At 34.5% G+C, this 25,066-nt stretch overlaps 1 protein-coding gene across 1 annotated transcript in view; it reads left to right on the top strand.

The window, feature by feature from the left end:
* Positions 1 to 25,066, top strand: part of LOC111507189 (neuropeptide receptor npr-1) — a 119,794-nt gene that overhangs the window by 64,958 nt on the left and 29,770 nt on the right. The window contains exons 3-4 of the mRNA XM_023162470.2: positions 1,358 to 1,455; positions 19,012 to 19,170. Coding sequence (XP_023018238.2) covers positions 1,358 to 1,455; positions 19,012 to 19,170 — 257 coding nt within the window. The remainder of the gene's footprint in view (positions 1 to 1,357; positions 1,456 to 19,011; positions 19,171 to 25,066) is intronic.

The raw sequence follows: 25,066 nt of genomic DNA, 5'->3' as shown, positions 1-25,066 counted from the left end.
TTGTTTCGAATCATATTCCCATCATTCACGTCCAATATGGCTACGCGAAGCTATTTAGTTATAGAAATTCATGATCGGATAACGTTCCGTCCGGAAATATAAGTTGGGGTTAGTTCCACACAAAGGGCAATTGGTGGTCGAAACACGTGTCGAGGTATTAAAAATAACGATTTGGTGTTGGGAAAAAACTCCAGTAATATTCAGTAAATATAGAAATAAAATATACTTTAGGTTATTATGACTGAGTATGTATCTGAACAGGTAGTTCAAGCTGGTGATTGGGGTGGGGTATATAAAAGTTTGATTGAAGAATTAGTTTTCGATATGTTATTCACTAAGAAAGTGCTACTGAAAAAAAAACTTAATTTTATTCATTCATTTGTTCAATTGCTTAAGTAATTCTTTCACCACCAAAAAAGAATATTTGGCTGTCTTCAACATATCTGTGCAAATTTTATATTAACAAGTAAAAGAGGAATGTCCAAAGCACTCCTTTTTTAAAGGTTCCCAAAGTGAATTGTTATGACGGTTCCTCATCAATCTCAATTTCCACCGCTCTGTCCAAGAGATTGAATTTTGCTTCACTCTTTCATAGTAACAACAGTTGTCCAGACGAAGTGAAACACTTTTTTCCTGGTTAATTTTCTCACCCATTCATCATTTTCATTTTCAAGTTTGCTGTTAATCTTCTCAGTTCCTACATTCCGGGCGTTGAATATTCAATACCTTTCGTCTGTTTTTGAAAGAACCCTTGGAAAACAACTTACTCATGGTTGGGTCAGTTCACGTTTTTCAAATACGTGTAACTGATAGATGATGATGAATTGAATCCTATCATGCATTGTAATCATTGGATCGTGATTATATACATTTTTCCGCGAAAAATTCAAAACAGCATTCTTCTACAGAGATCAATTGCCGTTACATCGGATTAACAGTTTGCGTGTTTAAAACCGTATTTTGCAGGCGTAAATTTCTGCTCAAATTTGTTTTTGATAACTTCAATGGATTCCGGTATGCTGATCAAGAGCACTCACAACTGAAAATTTGGGTGGTAAGGGACATTTCAGTAGATGAAGCAGAGTTTTCATTGACTTTTCTGGGACTAGAAATGACATTTTTGCTTGCCGTTGATTTTTTTACCCCTGTTGAGATAGTCAATGAAAATTATTCCACGCACATCCCAAAAAACTGATGCCATGACAAATTAAAAAAGACTCCGTCTGGGTCACCTTCTTTTTCAGTTTGAGAATTTTTTTGAACATCTATAAGCTGCATACCTAAACCTTCTTAACATAACCTTCAATAGAATAGTGCAAAAGAATCTTGAAATTATTACTTGTTTTCCTTGTTTCAGAAATACTCGAAAATGAATATATTCCAAGGGGTTGGAGTTTGCACAGTGAATTTGGCAGATGATATGAAGGAATACATGAGAGGAATATTTCTCATTATGTAAGTATAGCAGTGTACATCGAATTCTGAAAAAAGCTAAATTCCATCTTTATAAAATGGAGAATGTACAAGAATCAAATGAAGATGTGCGTGACCGACGCACAGAGTTTTGTGAAATCATGAGTCAGTTATTGATGGGTGATGATAATTACCTCTACAACGTGTGCTTTTCTGACGGTTTTTTGTTCATTCAAATGGACATGTGAACAGGCACAACTGCAGATACTGGAGTAATGTAAATCCCCACTGGTAAAGGGAGACTCACTCATAAACTCCCCAGAAATTGAATGGCTGGTATTCTGGGAGACCATATTTTAGGTTCATATTTTATTGAAGGTAACCTCAACAGAAAAACGTATCTTGAACTTCTTGATACAACTGTGAACCCGAGAACCATTCTGTTACTTGAAAACGATAATAGTCTACTTGAAGGTCAGCTCACCTTTCAACAAGATGGAGCTCTTCCAAATTTTGTCGCACCTGTATGTCAATTTTCAGATGACAATTTCACAGGGAGATGGATTTGAAGGTGAGGAATAATAAAATGGCCGGCTAGATCTCCTGATGATCTGACGTTCATACCCATGTTACGATTGCATACGGCTGGTGTAAACCTTGAAGTCGGAATAGGTCAATTGAGGCTGAGCCTATGGCGAGAAGCAGTCACTGCGCAACCTCTGCTGCAGGCAACCAGTGATGCAATTGAATCCAGGTTTGTGTTCAATAAGCCTAAGGATAAAGTGGGGAATGGAACTGGCTTGTAACTCAATCGCTACAAAAGAAATAACCAGAAAAGCAGAAAACGTGTTACTTCAGGGCTAGTACTAGAGTGCCACCAAGATTTAGCCAAAGCCTCGGTAGATAATAACATTATCCTGAGGTGGATTAAAAGGCACGACAGGAGTAAAAGTAATCGCATTGCCGACCATTTAGCCAAGGAAGCGGCTGAACTAAGAGTTTGAGGACCCAGTGGCACCTACGGCCTGATGACTTCGACTATTACGGAACTAGCCAAACGTTACACCAATGCTCAATCTCTAAAAAAATTGAATGAAATCAATCTTGTCAGGATCACCCTGGGCAACCCTGGAAAGCTGTCGCCGAAGAAATATCTAGCGATGACCAGGATAAATCTACGCTTAACAGTAGGATTTCTGACTGGCCAATGTCAACTAAGAAAACATCTCCATAATATGGGGCTAGTAGATACATCTCTATGCAGGATGTGTGAACAGGAAGATGAATCTATCAGGCTTGTTCTATGCGAGTGTCCGAAGTTATCGTCGATAAGAGAGTGTATATTTGGCGAGTCTTGGCCTTCACCTGCCAATAGGAGGAGATGTCTTCCGGTGACCTGTCTACCTTCCTGGAAAAAACAGGATGGACGATGACCTAGGAGGACAACTCCTCGATAGGATGTACAATGAGTCACATGTGGCCTTGATGATGTACGCAGGAGAATTGTTGTGGAGTGTCGTGCAGTGACTCCAGAAATGATGAGAAATGTGCGAAGACATTTCGAAAATTGCCTATAATTCTGACTGGTTTAAGTTTGACGATAGTCGTGTCACGAAGTGTTCTGACGTATTGAATCTATTGAAGCCTTTGTAGACACACTACATTTTGTTTTATGAGAGAGAAGACATTGGCAGATCAAGATCTTCATATGATGTGGTGCTGCAGGTTCTTCCGGGTTTTCCTGCAGCTCAAAAAGCAAATGCGCCACTGGAATCTATGAAGTCGCCCTGGAGCGCCAATTAATTTTTATTGTTGTTTTTATTTTTATCGGTGTTTCATTCAATATAGAAAACTATTCAATATGGAACTGAATCTGTCAATTTTGAGAATAATTGGCAAGTTAACAGGCAAGTATAGTGTTGTTTCAATTTTCTAGTTGATGGTTTCACGGAATATATTATCATTACAGGTTCTTAACCAGTTTTCAATCTGTTTTCTGAATTTATCTTTATTTCTTATGGTTTTTATCCTATCCGGTACAGAATCCCATCATTTTCGCGCCCATATAGCTACAATGCCTTCGACCCATTAATTTTTCACATCTTGGTACCAAGGCGGTTTGTTCTTTGTTCCTAGTGTTGAACTGTTTGATATGAAAAACCCCGCTCTCCATGAACAAATTTCTACTGGAATAAGTCATTTTCTTTCCATAAATAATTTTCAAGATGTTTTTGTATTATGTTCAGACTGTTAAGGTGTTCATCATTCACACAGCCCCATGCTATAATTCCATAATTAAGTTGTGATTGTACTAATCCATAGTAAATTGTTTTCAACTGAGGATTTTCAAGAATGTCTTTCAATAATTTGAAACGTGATAGAAATCGTTCATTTTTAAAAGACCCATGTTTGGAAGGTTATCAGTGTAGGAGGTGAATGACATGTTGAATGTTGAATGTTGTGGATGTGAAGAGAATTAATATAGAGAATCGTCGAATTACTATCAGAAAAGTTACTGAGGATGTTGGCATATCGTTTGGCTCATACCATACAATTTTTTTTTAATTTTGGGGATGAAGCGTGTGGCAGCGAAATTCGTTCCCAAATTGATAATTAAGACCAAAAGAACCGTAGCATGAGCATCGCTCAGGAATTGTTGAATGACGTAAAAGGCGATCCAAATTTGCTCAAAAAGGTTATAACTGGTGATGAATCATGGGTAAATGCTTATGATATGAAAAACAAAATTTGATCGTTTCAATGTAATAGTCCAGGAGAGCCAAGACAAAAAAAAAAGCACGCGAAGTTCAAATAAATGTCAAAGTTCTGCTCAATGTTTTCTTCATTCAGTAACGTAGTTCATCAGAAGTTATTGCCACATGGTCGTGAATACGAAGAAAAATATTGGTATCATGAGCCGTAATTTTTTTGGCCAAAAACAACATCCTATTCATGCGTCAGCCACCGTATCCACCTGATTTGGCCTCTAGTGACCTTTTTCTTTCACGAAGATTAAAGAGTCCCATGAAAGGACAGTATTTTGCGACAATTGAGAAGATGAAAACCGAATCACTGAGAAAGCTCAAGGACATACCAAAAGGTGCATATTAGAACTCCTTCGAAGATTGAAAAAATGCTGGCACAACTCTATTGTATCTGAGGAGAACTATTTCGGATGCACAAAATAGAAATAAAATAATAAATGAATTTTATTTCGAGAAAAATTAAAATTCACACTAATTTTTGAAGATACCTCGTAAATACCCACTTCGACACTGCTCAGCACGGAAAACCTTCTAGTAAGTTAACAAATATATATCAAAAAAATCTTGATCTCAAATTCAGAAATGAACAAACAAAAAATTTGAAATTCCCCACCATCACGAATGAAACCATTCAAGGTTTTTTAGGCCCCTCCATGAAGACACTAAAAAGAGTTTAGATGATGAAAGAAAACTATGTTCTAAGAGTTTCTTTGATCCAAAAATATCATTTAAAGAACATAACAATTGTAATCATTTCTCTAATTGTAACTCTATTATTTTAGTTTTACTCAACATACAGTCCCTTCGGAACAAATTAGATGAACTTTTCATATTTTTAAGTGACTTGAATTTTCCTACAATAATCTTGCTTACGGAACATTGGTGTAATAAGCCCGAACCAATAAGCATTCCTGATTACACTGTAATATCTAGATACTCCAGAAACTGTTCTAATCATGGAGGAACTGTAATATTGATTAGGAATTCGGCTCTTGGTGACATTCGTTCAAGTTGATAAGTTCCAAGACTTTCAAATCGTTTGAGTTTTCCGTCTACTGCAGTAAATAAAATAATCTATACATTTTTATATTTACCGTTCACCTTCTGCTGATGTAGATATATTTTTTAATAATCTAAGCTATTTATTATCTGAGTTATCTGTCAACTCATCTATATGTTTGACTGGTAATTGTAACATAAATTATAACAATGAGGATTCGACAGACACAGACTCACTCAAAAATGTATTTCTAACTTTTGACTTGAATTTGCACGTTGATTCAGATACTCGTGTTTCCCAATTCTCTAGCTCTTGTATTGACTATGTTTGTAGCAATTCTGATGTACAGAACGTATCATGCTCAGTGATACCATCAGGTTTATCAAATCACGAAGCAATTACTTGTTCTGTACGTCTTGACTCACTGAGTACACAACGTAAACTCAAGTTTGGGAGACTTTACAGTAGAACAAATTACAATAGGTTTTATCAGAATTGTCTAAAGATTAACTGGGAAGGTATGCTGTCCCAAAGTGAACCTTTCCTCGCATTTCACAACGCGCTATTGAATGTATTTAATGAATTTCTTCGAAAAATTTACGTACACTGCATGACATACGAAAATTTACTGTCAATATTTACTTCCACGACTTCTTCAATAACTACCGCAGAATATATAGATCCACTATTAAGAGAGCGAAGGAAATCCATTATGATAACCAAATCGGTAAGTCGACTAATAAAATGAAAGAAACATAGTCTGCTATAAGTGATATTACGGGAAAATAAAAAAGAAACATGTGGGATCCCTTGAAAAATCTTGAAAATATCAGAATTGAGGATAACCTAACATTGTACGATACAAGTATTAGTGAATTAGTAGAAATTTTGAGGAATATAAAGAATAAAAATGCAACTGCATATAATGGAATCTCCATAAAAATCATTCAAATCTTCCAATGGAGGCACTGTAACCATTGGTATCTCTAATCAACACCTCTGTCCACAATGGAATTTTTCCTCATTTTCTGAAAACATCCGTTGTCCTTCTATTATATAAAAGTGGAGAGTCAGATGATCCCGTGAATCTTCGCCCAATCTCTCTCATTCCAACTATAGCCAAAGTTATCGAAAAACTTATGAAAATACGTCTGACAATTTTCCTACAACACCACAATATTTTAAGTGAAAGCTAGTTTGGTTTTCAAAGCAATAAAAACACGCAAGATGCCATCTTTTCGTTTCTTTATGATATTTACTCCAAGTTTAATTCTGGTAGTGTAGCAACTGCGGTCTTTTGTGATCTTTCTAAGGCGTTTGATTGCGTTGATCATAAGATCTTGATAAGAAAAATTCACCAACACGGCTGCAGAGAAATGACGCTCAAATGGTTTGAATCTTACTTTTCAGAAAGGAATAAAGTAGTACGAACAACAGGACTTTCAGAAATAAAGGAAATTTTGTGTGGTGTTCCACAAGGATCGGTTTTGAGACCCATTTCATTCTTGTTATATGTCAATGACATTGCAAATTTGAGCATTTCTGGAAATTTCACTCTTTCCGCTGATGACACGACGATATTGTGGAACAACAAAAACTCAAATGATTTACACAAAGCAATATCTACTGATATGAAAAAAAACAAGAAGTGGTGTGATGCTAATTTGCTATTCTTCAATATCACTAAAACGAACATTTTATCATTTAGATGTGCTCTTGATGACCTGTCATTCGGTGATAACTTAGTGATCAGGAACGAGACTCAATCTAAATTTCTAGTTATTCACATTGACAACAAGCTCAAATTTATTGAGCATATTAAACATCTTGAAAGTGAAATTTGTTCTGGATGTTATGCAGTGAGAGTAACTTCGATAAATTTTGGAATCAAAATTGCAAGAACGGTGTATTACGCCCTCGTTGAATCCTACCTACGTTATGGAATACCGTTTTGGGGAATATGCAATTCATCAGCACTTCTGTCTGTAATAGTACTGCAGAAACGGGCTATCAGGTATATGTGTAAAATTGAACCTCGTGATTCATGCAGACACAAATTCGCTGAAAAAAAGATTTCAACAGTGATTGCTTTGTTCATTTTGGAAAACTACTGTATCATATCTGAGTGGAACAATTTCGAATGAACAAAATAGAAATTGAAAAATAAATATTTTTAGAGAAAAGTGAAAATTCACACTAATTTTTGAAGATACCTCGTAAATACTGACTCTCGACACTGCTCTGCACAGAAAACCTTCTAGTAAGTTAACAAATATATATCAAACGACTGACAAGGCTTTTCCGCCTAATATATGTGTTGGGTAACCCTCAAAACAATGAAGGTTTGTTGTCGCTGAAGCCAATGGGAAAAGAAGATGTAGTATACCAATCTAGTGTGATTTATTCAGCTTTCTAAACTCCAAGCTGTGACGCCGTTTCAAATTTACAGCACAACATGCCGACGAAGGACGGTTAACAAATCATTTGTATCTGTTTGAAGGCTGACGATATGAAAGGACATTGCTAGAATTTCGTATTATTCCATTATGAGTTGGATTAAGCTGGACATTCATTAGCGGATGAAAACATGTTTCATGAAAACGTGTTCAATAACACTCAAATAGGGATTATTTCTCCATGAAAACGACCACTATCAATTATTTTGCTTTTACTTTTATATATCTGGGAAAATATAGCTATTCATTGGTTTCTTGAAACGGAATACAATATAATTCAATTGAATAACCAATGTTTGGAGTATAAACTGAATAGGAGAAAGTGACTTTTGTATAATTCAATGTTCATATAAAAATATTTGTTTAGAAAGTTTTTTTTCGTGTGATTTATTGTTTATACAAAAGTAGTTGTTTGGAGAGGGATTTTTCTTCCAATTTGTATCTGAAAGTTACTTCTTTGCATAATTCACACATCTTTGTAGATAGTTTGTAGAATTGCTTTCTTCTTCTCTAGCAAACCATTAACTTACCTGATAAACTGATCCTTCAGTAGTAGAATAACACCAATATATAAATCTAGAAGCAGAACCAAATTGGAGAACTACCGTCCAATATCTGTTATTACAAATTTCGCGAAAATTTTTGAGACTATCCTGAAATCGCGAATCAGCGCATATCTAAATAAAAATAATAAACTACTCAAAATAAATATAGAGAAATGTTCTTAAAATGCAACAAGTAAAAAAATATGTATCATTTTGTCAACCATTTATATTATAAAATAGTTTATAGGTACCTTTATTAAATTTAACTTACATTGTTTTCAAAATGCTGCGATTGAAAAGAAATACAAATGAGTGTCAAAAATTAATAAAATTTATTTCAGAAAAAAATTGAGAAAAATGTACATTAATAGTGAGTACTTCCACCCCTGGCTCTAAGAAGTTCAGCACAACGACGAGGCATGCTTTCCACCAAATTTCTAATTATTTGTTGTGGTAACTGCTCGTAAATCGTCAAAAGAGCATCTGCAACTTGTTTCAGATTTTGGAAGTGTTGCTGATCCTTCAAATGTCTTTCCAGTTCATTCCAGAGCTGCTCAATAGGATTTAAATCCAGACTATTAGCTGGCCATCTCATGACATTTATATTGTGCTCCTGTAGGAAATTTCTTAGGACCCTGGCTACGTGTGGCCTGGTATTATCTTGTTGCAAAATGAACTCAGCGCCCACATTTTGGGCAAATGGACGACATGATGTTTCAATATCTCCTCTATGTAACGGACAGCCGTTAAAGTCCCTACCTGAAATACCACAAGGTCCGTGTGTCCTGTCAAAGTTATACCAGCCCATGCCATTATCGATCCACCTCCAAATGGAACAATTTCTTGCACACAGTTATCCAAATAGTGTTCACCGGGACGTCTACATACCCGAACACGTCCGTCATTGTTGAATAACATGATTTTGTTTCATCTGTAAACATTACATTGGCCCACTGCTCTAAATTCCAATTACAATGCTCTTGACAAAAGTTTCTAGGATTTCCTCGATGAGCTACAGTTGATATAGGGGCTCTAGCAGGTCGCCTTGCTTGGAGTTGTACTTCGTGAAGTCGGTTTCGTATCGTTTGGTTAGAAATTCGCTTTCCCATAGCTTCTATAAGGCGATTTTGCAGTGTTCTAGCAGAATCAGTGCGACCCCTAATTGCCCAAAGTCGTAACAAACGATCTTCTCTGCGGGTTGTTGTCCTTTGATTGGGATGAGGGGCTCTTTTTACTATGCCGTAAATTTGGTAGCGATTTCAAGCTCTGGAAACCGCAGAATGACTCACATTAAGCATTTGGGCTACATGACACCTTAAATACCTTACGTCGATCAATACCAGTGCTCTAGCAACTTGAAATTCATTAAGGTACACCCTACGTATTCTCCTTCTACCCAATACATCAACATTCATTGTTTGAATTTCAAAATTCAATACCTATCACGAACTAAAGTAAAGTGAAACTAAATACAGAATTTTTCATATTAATGATTTTGTAGCTAAAAGTACAAAAAGAAGTAAATAAAGTAAACAACAACCGAATGAAACATGATAAGAATTATTATGGAGTACACACCAGAAGTTTTTATCATGAAATAATACCTATTTTTTTACTAATTGGAATTCAAGGATTTGTCTCTCTATTCATTTTGAGTAGTTTATCTAAAAATCACTACGGTTATCAACAAGGCAAATCAACTGTAGACGCCATATCAGTTCTCACGAATCACAGTAGTGAATCACATAGATAAAATTGTACCATCCCTATGTATTTTCGTAGATTTGAAAATAGATTTTGACACTGTCAGTCACGATCAACTGCTAGAAGTACTGGACAGGATCGGATTCAGAGTTTTACCGTACTCACAACTGTGCAGTTATCTGAATCAAAGAAAACAATTTGTGAAAATTAAAGACGCGAATAGTGACCTTCACACTGTTGAGTACGGCGTACCTCAGGGAACCATTTTAGATCCGCTACTTTTTAACATCTACCTGAACGATATTTTCTCTCTAAATGTAGAAGATGATATAATCAGTTTTGCTGATGACACTGCAATTATTTATCAATCGGAATCATGAAATTCTCTGAAACAAAAAACAGAAAAAAATTTCAAAACGATAATTAAATGGTTTTAAAGTGAATTATCGAGTATAAATATATCCAAAACATTTTACATTACCTTCACTTCGTATGCCAAGAATCTCCGTTTCATCAGTGGATAAATTGAAATACCTTGGTATATATATATATATATATATATATATATATATATATATATATATATATATATATATATATATATATATATATATAAGACTATATCTTATGGGTAAGGATTGAAATAAACCAATGTGTTTCTGAAATGAAAGTTTTATTTTGTTAGTTACTCATCAAAGAAAACATTTTATTTATTTACACTTTCGTGAAAACCTCACCTGAAATGAAAGAAACGACATACAATGTATATTTCTCCTTTCCAATTTGTCTAGTCACAAAATAAATCTCAATATAGAACTATTTCAAAGCCTTTTTCTCAACGCCACATTCCAATAAAGCTAACCTCTAACAAAAAACTACAGATTAAAAAGTTTGACATTTATATGCCAGCACGCGAAGCGCGCCAAATTCAAAATTGAAGAAATCTAATTTCTTTACATATATGTTGACGCTCATCTAAAATGGGATGCACATATACACTTAGTCAAAAAACTACGATTCGTTACATATAGATTAAAATACGTGAGACCATGCTATTCTATACATTGTTCGAAACCCTCCTCACATACGGAATAGTTGCTTGGAGAGCAGCATACACAACTTTTGTGAAACACGTAGAACAAACACAAAAATCAGTATTGAAAATTATCAACTGCAAAAAAAGAACTTACCCGACCGACTCATTATATAAAGAAACATCAATTCTACAGGGTGTCTCAATAATGAGACACCCTGTATATTTATTATCTGAGTCTGATGTTGAATGAAGTGATAAAATTACCGAATGACTAAATGAAATATAAAAATGATACCGCTTCTCAGAATTGACCAATGACATGTATATTCTACATTATGGAATTGAGTTTTTACACTTTAAAACTTCAATATTCTTCCAAAACTGAGATTAAATGGATTCTATCCACTTGCCAACTTACCTGAAAAATCACTCACCAAATAAAATAATCGACTTCGTTGAGAATCTGGATTCAGTTGGCCGAATGTGAGCCACAATAAACCTTCCCGAGTTGCAGTACAAGGTCGAGTAAACCCTATTACTTCAGACATGCTTCTACCTTACTCAGGGTTGAAATTGGAAATATCTGGATATCTTTAGTAATAGAGAAATCTGCAAATAGTTCAATAAATCAAAAAACTATCCTAAAATCGGCGAGAAACAGTCAGTCAGAAGAAGTCAGCGATAACCAGATGATGACGGTATCTTTAGAGGTGAAAAAATGGTAGAAAACTCGTATTATTATAATCACAATATGATTATAATATTACGATGGGGGACTATTCATATTGATTGGGCTGAGGCCTTTCAAATAAAAATATTGTACCACGTAACGATGGCCAATTTCCTCCATTTTCACAAATTCATCGGGAAAGTTCGCTATTTATGGCTGTCAAACAAATAATTAACAACGCAGCGTCTTCAAACTTGAAACATATACTTTAAGATTGTGTACTTTCTAATACAGTGATATTTTTTGAACAACTGCCGCCATCTCTAGGTCAGATTGGGTACTTCGTATGTTCATTTCAATCGGTTACTGCGTTCAATCACTGCAAAACGTTTCAGAAACAGACTAATTTCGAAAGAAATAATTTATCCATCAATAAACCTGTGAGAGAATCCATTGAACGAAAAGGAAAAAAGAAAATTTGTATATTGAAGTCTGATGGATATTGAAATAAAATTGCCTCTCTCCTTTCTCCACTCTTTCCTCTTTCTCAAATCGCTGAAATTCATTCCAATAATTGCATTCGACCCAAATGAAATACTAAATTCCCGCGCGGTGAGAGAAAGAGATAAAACGATAAAAAACTCAATTTCACGATCCGTTCAAGAAAATTCTGTTTCCTCCGGATGCAACGTTCTCTTGAAGCTGCCTCGAGAAGTTAAGATGGAAGGTTTTGGACGGAATTGATTATAAATTATAAAAACGAGATGAATTAGATTACCGGGCTCAAAGCCAAGGCAAATCATTTGTGTTTCTTTGGGAAACTCGAGTACTAAAAGTTAATATGTAAATATTTCAGGTAAACTTGATTACAGGTCTTTCTTTATGCACAAAAGACAAGCTCTAGAGTACTTGATTGGATGAAAGTCATTATTCCAGCTTTCAATATTTCAATGAAATGTTCTTGATTGATACCATTTTGTAGGGGAAAAATTCAATTATGTAAATTTTCCGGTAAAAATCCATAATGTTATCAAGCAACATTTCTTTCCACTGAACAGTTTACGAAACCGCAGCATGTGTTTCTCGCTATTCAATAGCTTCCTCAGGCGTGTTCATGTGCGAGCTTGATATTTTTAGGTCTTCACATTGATCAACGTTTGAATTGGCAGGACCACTGTAAGTTCCTGATCAAAACAATCATCTCTATTTCATATCAACTCCGACATATCAGGCAGGTTCCAAATTTTGATCAGCTGCTGTGGCTGTACTATACTCAGGTTGATGCCAGACTGATATATGGAGTGTGCTTCTGGGATCATTCCTCTCGCTGCTCTGACGTCTTGAGTACAAGAAAAAATTCATACAAATCTTTTGTAGCATAAGCGAAATCAGCTATTTCTATCAAATAAATGTAAGCATGATATTGATGCAAGACAGAAAACCAATGTTTTTGTACCATTTGCAGAAACTAGATAAACTTTTGAATCACCCGATCAGATGGCTCCACGTACCTATAATTTGCCAGGTATTTAAAAAAAATCAAAAACAATGCATATCGTCGAAAAAAAACCATAGGATTTTCTTGTTGATAACTGTCATTAACGTTTTGGGAAATTTATGTGTATGAGTTGGTAGTTTTCATCATCTTTTTCAGGAACTTCTAGTCTCCGATCTGTTTTTGACGATTTCTCTACAAATTTTATAACTTCATCATATTCATATAATATTGTCAAATATGGAGAATAGTCATGAAACGATTAGAATTGATTCAAGCAAATATATGAATTGAAAGATGTTTCAACCTCAACTTCAATATTCTATAACAGAAACACTCAGTATTCACAATTCCATCTTTCTAAATTCTAAGTTCATAGACATCAAAATTGATACGACTACAGGATATGGAAATATAAAACAATCTCCAAATACGCTTGATGCGCATCAAGCACTTTGCATCAGTACGGAGACCGGAGCAAAGTTGCAACCTCAGCATATGAATCTTTATAAATATCGAGGGAGGTCAAGATCATCAACAGAACGTATTGAGAAATTCATTTAGTATTCAATGATCACTCTTCAGAAACGGTTCGAGAGCATTTTTAGAATCCAGTATATCTCCTCTTCTTCGATCCACCTGGTAGCAGTATAATGTGATTTTTTGGTGATTCTTTGTATTTTTCCTCAACTATTCAGTGTTAGTTCATTCCTGAGGGTATTCTTCTCGTTTCCTTCGTAATAAATATTTTATCAAGTTTTCAAACGAGTTCTTTCATTATTTGGATGAAAGGGTGTTGGGTGAAACAGCGATAAATCCCCTCATTATAAGCGAAGCGGGTAACTAGTTGCGACAATATGCTTGAGAAAGCTACTGTATAGTGAAACACGTATATCGATTTTGAAAACTGTTCAGTGAAATCTTATTAGTCGGTAACTTGTCAAATTTATAAAGTTTTGGTAAAAAAAGTTTTTGGCTTTCTAGAAAGCAATCAATTCCAAAAATTAACTGTATACGAAGAGGTGTAGATCATGCAAAGAAGTAACTTTCAGACACAAACTGGAAGAGAAAGCCTTATCGTAACAGCTATTTTCATATAAACATTGAATTACACGAAATAAAAACGCTGACATTATATGAAAAACACTTTTCTCTAGTCCGTTTGTATCCCAAACATTCGTAATGGAATCGAATCAGCTATCATTCATAGGATTCCTACACAATATAATAAATGAAGGAAATACAATTTCACTTACATGGAACACTCAGTGGTAGATATCCGACATTTCGCCGTAAGACACTTATCCTTATCGCCTTTTCAGTACCAAATACGTATAACAGTGAAAGATCTACACGTCTTTGTATGAAGTTAATTTTTGAAATCAATTGCATCCTTTCTCTTTTTGGAAGATTACCATATTATTGTATCAAAATAGAGAAGTAGAAAGCCGGAAAACTTTCTTTAGCAAAAATTAATCTTTTCTAAAAGTATACCCTCTCAATCCATAAATTTTCAAATAGAATATATGGAATATGGAAAAATAGGAATTACACCCCTGAAGTTTTGGAACCAAAATTACATTCAAAATAAAAAATGTTGAATTCATATTTCTTCTACTGAACTTCGGCGCTCAATTCGTTCAATTTTCGGATGTGATTTGTTAAATGTGCGGACAAGCGTTGTTATGGAGCAAGTTCGAACCTTCTTTGTTGTACAGTACCAGCTGCTGCTGATACAATTTTTGGTACATTTCGTCTATTTCCCCACAATAGGAGTCTGCTGTAATAGTTTGGCCTGGTTGCACAAAGTTCTAGTGAATCACACCAGCCGCTGACCACCATACAATATCCAATTTTTTGTGGATTTTTGCCTTTGGGAAGTGCCTGGGAGGCTCATTGGTGTACAACCACTGCCTTGAACGTCTCCTGCTGTTGTAGAGGATCCACTTTTCACCACAAGTGACGATCTTCGCAGAAGCAAACATGGAAAGGCTTCGGAAACTCTCCGAGTTTTTGACCTTCCCGATACATTTTGAACCATTGAATACCACAAAGGAACTTACGCCCAGTTCTTATGTACCTTTTGTGTCTGGACCCATAACCTGATATAATTATTGCATTTCTGAATTACATTTATCCACATTAACTTTTTGTAATTGACACAATCGCCTTCTATTCATATTATATCACATATTATATACACGCCCAAGAAAGGTCATGGACCTGATCATTGGTTCTGAGATCCATGTCACAGAAAATACCGTTTAGACAATTTATATTTCTAACATGGCAGCACCAAATTTCTTATAAAAAAGCATTTTCGCCACTCCGACTCGATGTCGAGGGCAAAGTCCAATCTCAAGGTCAAACATCATGTTCAAGGTCATATAAGGTAATTCAGGACCTTCAATGGTATATGACGTGTAAATAGCTCAAGGTCATGTGCCGGTATTCAAGAATCAAGTGGTGGGAGAGGTTCAGAGTCGGCATTAGCATTCTACTGCCTCAAGACGTGACAACGACACAGTGGAATAACTATTTATTGAGATATGGAGCTACAAAAACACATGACATCAAAACGGACAATACTTTTGAAACAACCTATATATGACATTGACAATACCAAAGAGGTACTGACTAGTATCCACCCTTCACAGAAACTGTTCAAAAATATACACTTCAAATATAAATTAATTCTATTCATAATTTTTTGCTATCTACCTTGAGAAAATTGTGTGAAAAGGAGCGCCCGCGGAAACCTTTGGAATTCCGAGTGAAAATATCGCTTCATAAACAATTTCGCAGTCAATCTGAAACAAGCCAATTGACAGGAAATATTCCGGTTTCCAAGAAAATACTTTTCAAGAAAATAACCGACGGCTCGAATACGAGGCAAAATTCCGAAACTTCTCCGAGACATGAACCTCTGGGACTAAGCCAATTTAAATAATATTTATTGAGCCGTTTGAGGCTGTTTGTAGCAACAACAAACAGTTGTTATTTTGATATAGGTCGCGCTCCAGAATCGTAAACAAGGAAGTTGGTTTAACGAGCTTTCTGGAACGTCGGAAAAGTGCATTACTTGTCGTTATAAAAGTGTGAGATGGCTGTTTTTCGCTCATAAGGGTGGAATTTCCTCAACATAACGTTTTCGAATAGTTTATCGTTTTTAATATCGGAATATGAACTCTCAATAATGGTGGTCAGTCTTTCATTCAATCATACACTTATACAGTATATTCATGCAAACACGTGCAACACATGCAACACGTGCAAATAATAGAATTGTTTTATCAAAGCGGATGTTCAGTTAGAGGCAACGTACCGCGCGCTTCCCCCATTTTACGAATGCCATAATAGTTCTATCGAGAAAACTATTCTCATCGTGATTGATAAATTCGATCCCATTGGTTCAGTAAACGATCGAATAACACCCATACGACGACGAAACGCGAGATTTGCCGAAAACATTGCCGCTGTCTGTGAAAGTGTGCAGAAGAATCCGAGGCAGTCGATTCCGCGTCGCTCACAAGAACTCTGCCTTCCGTAGACCACAACTTGGCGAATTTTGCGTCGTGACTTGGGCCTGCACCCGGACAAAATTCAACTAACCCAGGAAATGAAGGTTGACGATCATAAACAACAACGTGTGTTCGCTGAATGAGCTCTGGAGCAGTTGGAAACTGACCCTAATGTACATCGAGAAATCACCTTCAGCGAATAGGCCCATTTCTGGGTGGATGGATACGTGAACAAACAAAATTGTCGAATTTGGGACGATACCAATCATCATGAGATCCAAGGGCGTTTGATGCATCCCGTAAAAGTCACTTTTCAATAATAATAATAATTATAATAATAACAATAATACTGAATGACACTGACACAACTCTGTCACCGACTTGGAACCCGCTCAGCAAAAAGCTCAGATTAAAGCCGCAGATATCACCGTTCTTCTGCGGAAACACAAGGATAAGCCTATGCATGGGGTCTTCTTCAATAACATTAGAGACCTTGGCTTAACAAACCACAGCGGCCCTCAAAGCCAACATAACCCACGTCATCGGTCGAATTCAGCCTTCAAAACCTAGAGGGCGGCAATGGGGAATGTTCCTCCTAATGAAAATCAAGTAGTTTTCATAAAAGAGCTCCAAAACAACGCATTTTGAACTCATCATTTCAACCTTCTTCTTCAAAAAAATATTTAAATACTTATAAAAGAGAAATGAAATAATGCATTCAACATTCAAAGGGATTCGTTTCTATTTCACCATTTGGCAACATCGGTTATAGTTAATAAAGGACAATGAATCTGTTACCTGTATGAGACAAACAAAGATGACATATTTCAGAGGCGTGCTGTTCTGTTTACTTATGTTCCGAGTTCCGAGACATTCTGTGACATATAACATTTTGTGCACCTAATCTATCTTCCTCTATATAAATAAATAACAAAACAACTGTTGTTTATGTGGCTTGTGGAGGTGGTATTGAACTATAATTTATATTTTGCCTCAACTGTTGATTTATAAAGATAATTTTCCTTTTTTAAAGAAGAATATCTAGGTACGTGAAGAATTTCACTAGTTCGGACTTGAAAACAACTGAAACAACTGAATAGCTGAAAATAACAATTAAATCAACCAAAATAAACCTGAAATGAAATGATAGTGAAATAAAATACAAGTAAAAATAGAATAAATAAAAATAAAGAAATGAAAAAATAAAATAAAAATGAAAAGTGGAGAGATTCCAAGTCACATTAGTTCACGACGTTTCGATTGTTAGTATCTACAATCGTTTTCGGGTAATGACTGGACTGATTCCTCCGAGAGATGACTATTTATAGGTCATATAGTGACTATTTATAGGTCATATAGTCGCAGTAACGCAAAATGAGGTAATTGATTCATGTTTATAAAGCCGGTGAACACCATTGTGTAGAAAATTATAGGCCCATCTCTGTTGCAAACAATTTTTCGAAAATCTCTAAATTTACACTTAATGAATTCATTTAGTGAATATCATCTAATATCGCAAAGAAAGTCAATTCGCTTTCATGGTAAACTCTAATACTGAAAGTGTTGTATTAGATCTCATTGAGAAAATTGTAATGGCCTCGGATAGCACTCAAATAGTATTCGATTTTCTGGCGCATTGGCCAAAATATACTCCTCCGCCAAATTATAGGAAAATCTAAACTGGAGCATTCGCCAAAATACATACACCTTCGCCAAATTATAGGCATGTGTGCTATCGCTATTTCGGAAACTTTTGTAATCTTATGGAATAATCGTCGCATTGAAAATTGATTGATATCGGATCATAACAAAAATGATAAATATCAGAAGTTTATCTGACTTATTTTCATGTCACTCGAAATAGAGGTCGTAGAGCCAAAAAACTAAATTCTATTATTCTAGCTTTTGGCAAATGTATTCTAATTTTTGGCGAAGGTATAATAGTTTTTGGCGAATATTTCAAAAACAACCATTTATATACAGGATCTGAAAAGAAATAATTATTGTTTTGCAAAATAGGCAAATTTTGTTCAAATCAACCGACCTTGTAGGTCTTACAGTCACCGAGATAGAAACAGTGAGCAACTGAATATTCGCCTGTGGATATATGGTTATGAATACCCTCTGAACAGACCTGCCGAGGGTGAATATCTAGCACCCACCCATACAAAATAAATGAGCATAATGCGAGAGTAGATAAAAACCCTCATATTTCAGATAAACTTAATTACGAGAAGTATATTCACATTCCAATTTCCGGTAAAACCAACAGCGCGCACGAAACGGCTTCAAAAATAAATATTCAAATTAATTCGAATATAAACCCGGAATACATTTGCCAGCGCAACAAACTCACTTTCGATTTACCATAACCCATCTGTATGATAATATCCGAATTCGTTTCAGGTACGCTGCCCCTTTGGCTACCATTTCGTATTTGTTCATTCGAATATCCCGAGAACTCGCAACACAAAGCTCTTCGGCGGTGATAACGTTCCAGTCCCGGTGCAAAGAAAAAGGCGGCCGACCCAGGACTGACTCGCACTCGACGACAGTGGAATTCCGGTAAGTGTAATAAATTCGATAGCGATAGAATGACAATGGCGTAGCGTGAATTATTGATAGGGGCGGTTTTCTTCGAACCATGATCAAATGAAAATAAGTTGAATTCTCTCGCTATTTTGCTGATACTGTGGATGTCTAACAATACAAATGCTTTGTCATCATAACTCACCTTCAAGCAGAACTCGATGAACTCGATTTGAATACTAGATGAAATGCAGAGCATTCTTGTGCATTTCTGTCGAATCGCCGGAAATCACTGCAGTCTCTAGGGCAGTGGTTCATAACCTTATAGTCATGCGGGATCATTTGACAAAATTTTTGTCAGGCCATGGACCAAAAAGTTGATTAATTAGTTCGTAGCTAATATAAAGTACCCTACGATAACTACAAATGAATACAGTACAGTAAATAAATGCAATGGTTGTTCTAATTCATCTATAAATAAAATACGCATGGAATTATTTAATGTATTTTAATAATAATTTTTATTTATCAAAAAATTACAATATTGAATACATGAGTTTATATCAGTAGTGCTTGAGAGCTGCATGAATAAACAATGACATCACTGAAGAAACAATCGTGATATGGCCTCTAGAAAAGATTTTAAAAAATGACAAAAAAAACATTCATGTAGCACATAATACAATATTTAAAATATCACAATGATTGGTTATCAGTTTCATGCAAGATATTACATGAGATACAATATCACAGTCGAGTCGGTAAAAAAGTCACATCCAGATCAAGTGAATAACACGATCGGTTTGAAATCTCAGTGAACATAATATACATATGTCACATTACAAATTATCTAAATATCACCAATAGATAGTTAACAGTTTTATACAAGGTATCACATGAGATAAATATCACAGTCGGTAAAAAGTCACATCTAGAGTCCCATTAGAGATATATATCATTGTCTTCTGAATAGGACAAACAATTTGTTAAAACTAATAAATTATAACAGGTATGAATTATTGCAGTTTTTACAGTAAAATAATTTTCTCAAGATTAATTCCTGATTCGAATATATCTTTCAAGTTTCTGTCGTGTAACATATCAATTACTTCTTCTTGAACTTTATGAGGCATCTCAGAAACGTTTACAACGAATGGATTGCGGATCAGTTTTTGAATACTTTTATCCTCGCGGTCGGGAAAATAGCGATTGAATTCAATTTTTAAGTTTTTAAATGTAATATATTCTTTTGTATTTCTTCTTCAATTTCAGCACTCTGTCAATCAATAATTTGATTGAGGTTATCAAACACAGAAAAGTTTTTACTTTCGACCTTGTTGATCCATAGCTCGATTTTAGCGATAAACGCACTGATTTTAGCTTCATAAGCAAAAATATTGCTCATGCCTTGCAACTTCAAATTTTCCGACCCTTGCAGAAGAAGGTTTAATTTGTTCAGTTACGTAAAAAAATCGACCGAATAAGCAAAATATATTTGAAATTTGGACTCGCAAAACTGATTAATCAACTCTGTTTTCCTTGTTAGTTAAAATATTTTTACATAAGTCACTCACAATCAATTTTGTTTTTTCAAAATTGATTGTGATTGTGTTCGAACCAGTCTTTCAATACATTAATTTGGGTTTCAACTTTCATTTTCAATTTTTCCCAATTATCATCAGTATTATGGCCGTATCATCTGCAAAACTGTAAATGGAAACATCTATCTTCATGGTAAGTAGGCTGTTGATATATAATGAAAATAATGTAGGTCCTATCACAGTACCCTGTGGTATACCATAAGTAATTTCTCTTTCAGAACTGAGAGTATTGTTTACTTTCACTATTCGCCTTCTGCTTTTCAAATAACTTCTGAAAAGTAGTTGTATTTTGCCTCGTATTCCTGATTTATTTAATACTTCCAACAACTGATCGTATTCAACAGTGTCGAAAGCTTTTGCTAAGTCTCAAAATACACATAATGCCGGCCGTCTCTAATCTATGTGTCCGTTTATTTCACCTGTTAGTGCAGCGATTGCATTATTAGTTGAGAGATCTTTTCTAAAACCATATTGTTTGCAAGAAATAAGCCTATATTTATCAATGTATGAAGTTATCCTCGAATTCAGTGCTTTTTCGAATATCTTATTGAAACTTGTTACAAGAGATATTGGCCTGTAGTTACTGACTGCCTCCGGTTTTCCTTTTTTAAATATGGGTGTGACTATCGATTTTTTGATCTTCTGCTCTGATACCATCATGTCCTGGCGATTTTCTATTTATCAGAGAGTATATTATTTCTCTGATCTCATTATCAGTAACTGATGTAAGGAAGAGTGAATTTGTATTAGGAGTTTGTTCTGGAATATTCGTAGTGGGTTTACTTATTTTATCTGCAAGCTGTCTTCCTACATTCACGAAAAACTCATTGTATACATCTGCTTTGATGTTATCATCTTGAGTTATTGTGCTGTCCTCACATTGTATTTCTTTAATTGCGGTGTTTTTTTTTCAGATTTATTGCTGCTGTTAACTAGTTCCCAAAGTTTTTTTGAGCTATTTTGGCTTTTTTTATTTAATTCTAGTAAAACTTTTGTTTTGCCAATTTTATGAGTGTATTTGTGTGGGCTCTATATTCGATGTATTTCTTCCATTTCGTATTGTTTCGAGAATCCTTTTTATATTCCCGATGTAATGCATTTTTATGATTGATTGAGTTAACAAGTCCCACTGTAATCCACTTTTTCCTTTTATTTTCTTCTCTTCGTATCCTCTTACTACGCGTATTCTGTTCAATCATCATTTCAAGAGTTTCTATTAAATAATTGGCCTGTTCGTCGGTAGTTTGTAGATTAGTGTAGAAAGACCAGCCATGTTCTCTAATATTTTGTTCAGCCAGTTCATATTGTACGTAATGTTTTACTCTAGTTAGTTTGGATGTTGACATCATTTTTTCGTTTGGAATCATTAGTAAGGTACTCTTATGATCTGTTATACATGTATCATAAATTGCCGCGGTACATGCGTCATGTATATATTTGCACGCCCTCAAAAATATAGGGTCTATGCATGTCTTTGACTCTTTTTGTATTCTGGTATTTTTGTTTATCATAGAGATGAAGTTATATTCACTCATGTGGTTTAAGTAATCAGAAACTACGTCTATATCTTTGTTGATATCTAAATTCATATCCCCAATAATAATATGATTATCTGAAGTATGATTCTTTGTTCCTTCTAGATATTCTTGGAGTTTGGTGACAAACTTCTCCCTTTGTAGAAGGAGATCTATACAGTGCAGTAATAAGAATTGAATGATGCTCTATATTCAGCTCAGTTTGCATTGTTCTGCACTCAGCGATACTCATCACAGTGTGATTATCTTCAATATCATCTTTCACATACATGATAACTCCATCATTTCTGTTGAGTTCTCCTCCACTATAGATCATCTGATAACCATCTAGATTGTATAGATCTTCATACTCAGAAATGTTGAATGTTTCCGATAAAATATTCACGTCTAAATCGTTATTTATATATGATATAAATGCAGAATGATGATATAAATGCAGAATTTAAAAAAAATTGTTTTGATAATGTTGCAATGCCCTTAATTAATGTCATAAATACTTCTATAGAAACCAGTACCATTCCATCAATCTTAAAAATTTCAACTATAACACCAATTGCTAAAGTTGCTAATTCGAATAAGGCATCTGATCTTAGACCAATCAATATGCTCTGTACTATTGAGAAAGTATTGGAAAAAGTAGTCTATAGGCAACTTGTTGAATATTTAGAAGAAAATAGTTTGTTAAATAGTGTACAGTCAGGATTTAGGGGCAAACACAGTTGCGAAACAGCACTGCAGTATGTTTTAGATGAGTGGAAACTGAACCAAAATAATAAATTAATCACAGGTGCTGTGTTTTTAGATCTTCAGAGGGCATTTGAAACTGTTAACCGCTCTTTACTTATTAGAAAACTAGAAAGCTTTGGTATTATTGATGATGCTTTAAAATGGATGATGGAATATTTAGATAATAGAAAACAGAAATTAAAATTGAATAACATTTTATCTTCAGAAATTATAAACGAGTGTGGTGTGCCGCAAGGTAGCGTGTTAGGTCCTCTTCTATTTTTATTGTATATCGATGATATTTCATTTATAATTGATAGATGCTATGTTCATCTGTTTGCAGATGATACTTTAATATATTATGCATCAAATGATCTGCTTGATATAATTAATGTAATAAATGAGACAGTACAATCTGTATATAACTGGTGCTGCTTCAACTCGTTAAAAATTAATGAAAATAAAACAAAATTCATGATTATAGGAAATGACAAGCAGTACCATGACTTCAAAAAATATAATTGCAATATTAAAATATCAAATGATAAAATTGAGTTAGTAAGAAAAATTGAATATTTGGGTGTAATTGTAGATAATAGAATGTTTTTTAAGGAACATGCTTCATATATTATTGAAACAATAACATTCAAAATTAATTACTTAAGTAGGCAATCTAAGCACTCAAACCAATGGTCGCTTTTACTTTTGTATAATAGCTTGATTTTACCTCATTTTACTTATTGTGGAACCATCTTGTACTTACTAAACCAAAATGAAATTGGAAGACTTCAGAAACTTCAAAATAGAGGAATGAGAGTAATATTATCTTGTGATAGAAGAACACATATAACATTAATGTTGAATACATTAAAATGGTTATCAGTAAAAAATTACTTTCGTTATTCAGCATTAATATTTTTTTTTAAATTAAAACTGGTGATGTTCCTGTATATCTAAGTGACAAATTAAAGTATAACTTTGAATATCATGGATACAATACAAGAAGTCGCAATAACTTTCATATACGTCAGACTAGTAATGTCAATTCAAATAATACAGTTTTCATTAAAGGAGTTCAAGCATTCAACGAACTACCGGAGGATATTGAGAATGCTACCTCTCTAAATATATTTAAAAGAAAATTAAAAGTGCACCTTTTAGACCTACAAAGTGTTTAGTATAGGAACCTGCTAATACAGTTTTTTTTTTTCTTCTTTTTATTTTATTTATTGTGCTGTTTTCATTTATATGTTTCAATGTACATGATTTTAAATTTTAAATTTTAATTGTGACATTTGAATTTTTAACCTAGATTAAGACTAATATTGTAACTGCATTAGCTTGTGCTAAATAAACGATACATATTTAGTTGACTCAAAAATACTTTGAGTTCATCTATATTTTTTCTAATACTCCTTATATTCTGATGGAATATTTTAAGGATTCTGTTACAGTCTATGTCAGTTATAATATTGTTGAGTTCTATAATATCATCAATTTCAAGAGTGTTTACTGGTTCATGATTACAATATCTCATAAGTTCTTCCATATTTCTGAACAAGTTATAGATAGAAAGAGTTGTGCAAAGATAGGAATTGGAAATATGTGTAACCTACTTTTTTACGAAATAGCCTACTGAGTAACCTCTACCTAATAATATATACACATTCACATACACTTATAAATTATTCAACATTTATATATCTGAGTACAATATTAGTAAAGGTGAAAGTAACAACAAGTCAGAACTCAATCGTTAGAGCTGTCCTGTTATTTGTTACCTGAGCGCGTTCTGGTGGGTTTATCTTGTATTATTTTCTGGACTAGTTTTTTAGTTGTCGTGGTCTTTGGTGTTCTTGGATCTTCTTCATATTCAGGAAAAACTTTTGTTGTGGTGTCAAATGTAGAAGTAGATGGAGCACTGCTGACTTTGATGTCTTCGTTGTCATCCTTTTCCAGATGTTCAATACCATAAGTGGCCCCGTCAACATAGAGTTTTTTCTTTTATGTAGCAGTCTTTATATTTTCCTTCTTGCTTGACCAGAAAAATATGTTTTCTGAGTAATTTAC

This window comes from Leptinotarsa decemlineata, unplaced genomic scaffold, assembly GCF_025532065.1.
Source record: "Leptinotarsa decemlineata unplaced genomic scaffold, Ldec_3_MD MMD2_tig00026361_RagTag_RagTag, whole genome shotgun sequence".
Lineage (NCBI taxonomy): Eukaryota > Metazoa > Arthropoda > Insecta > Coleoptera > Chrysomelidae > Leptinotarsa > Leptinotarsa decemlineata.
This window is presented reverse-complemented; position numbering and strand designations above follow the sequence as displayed.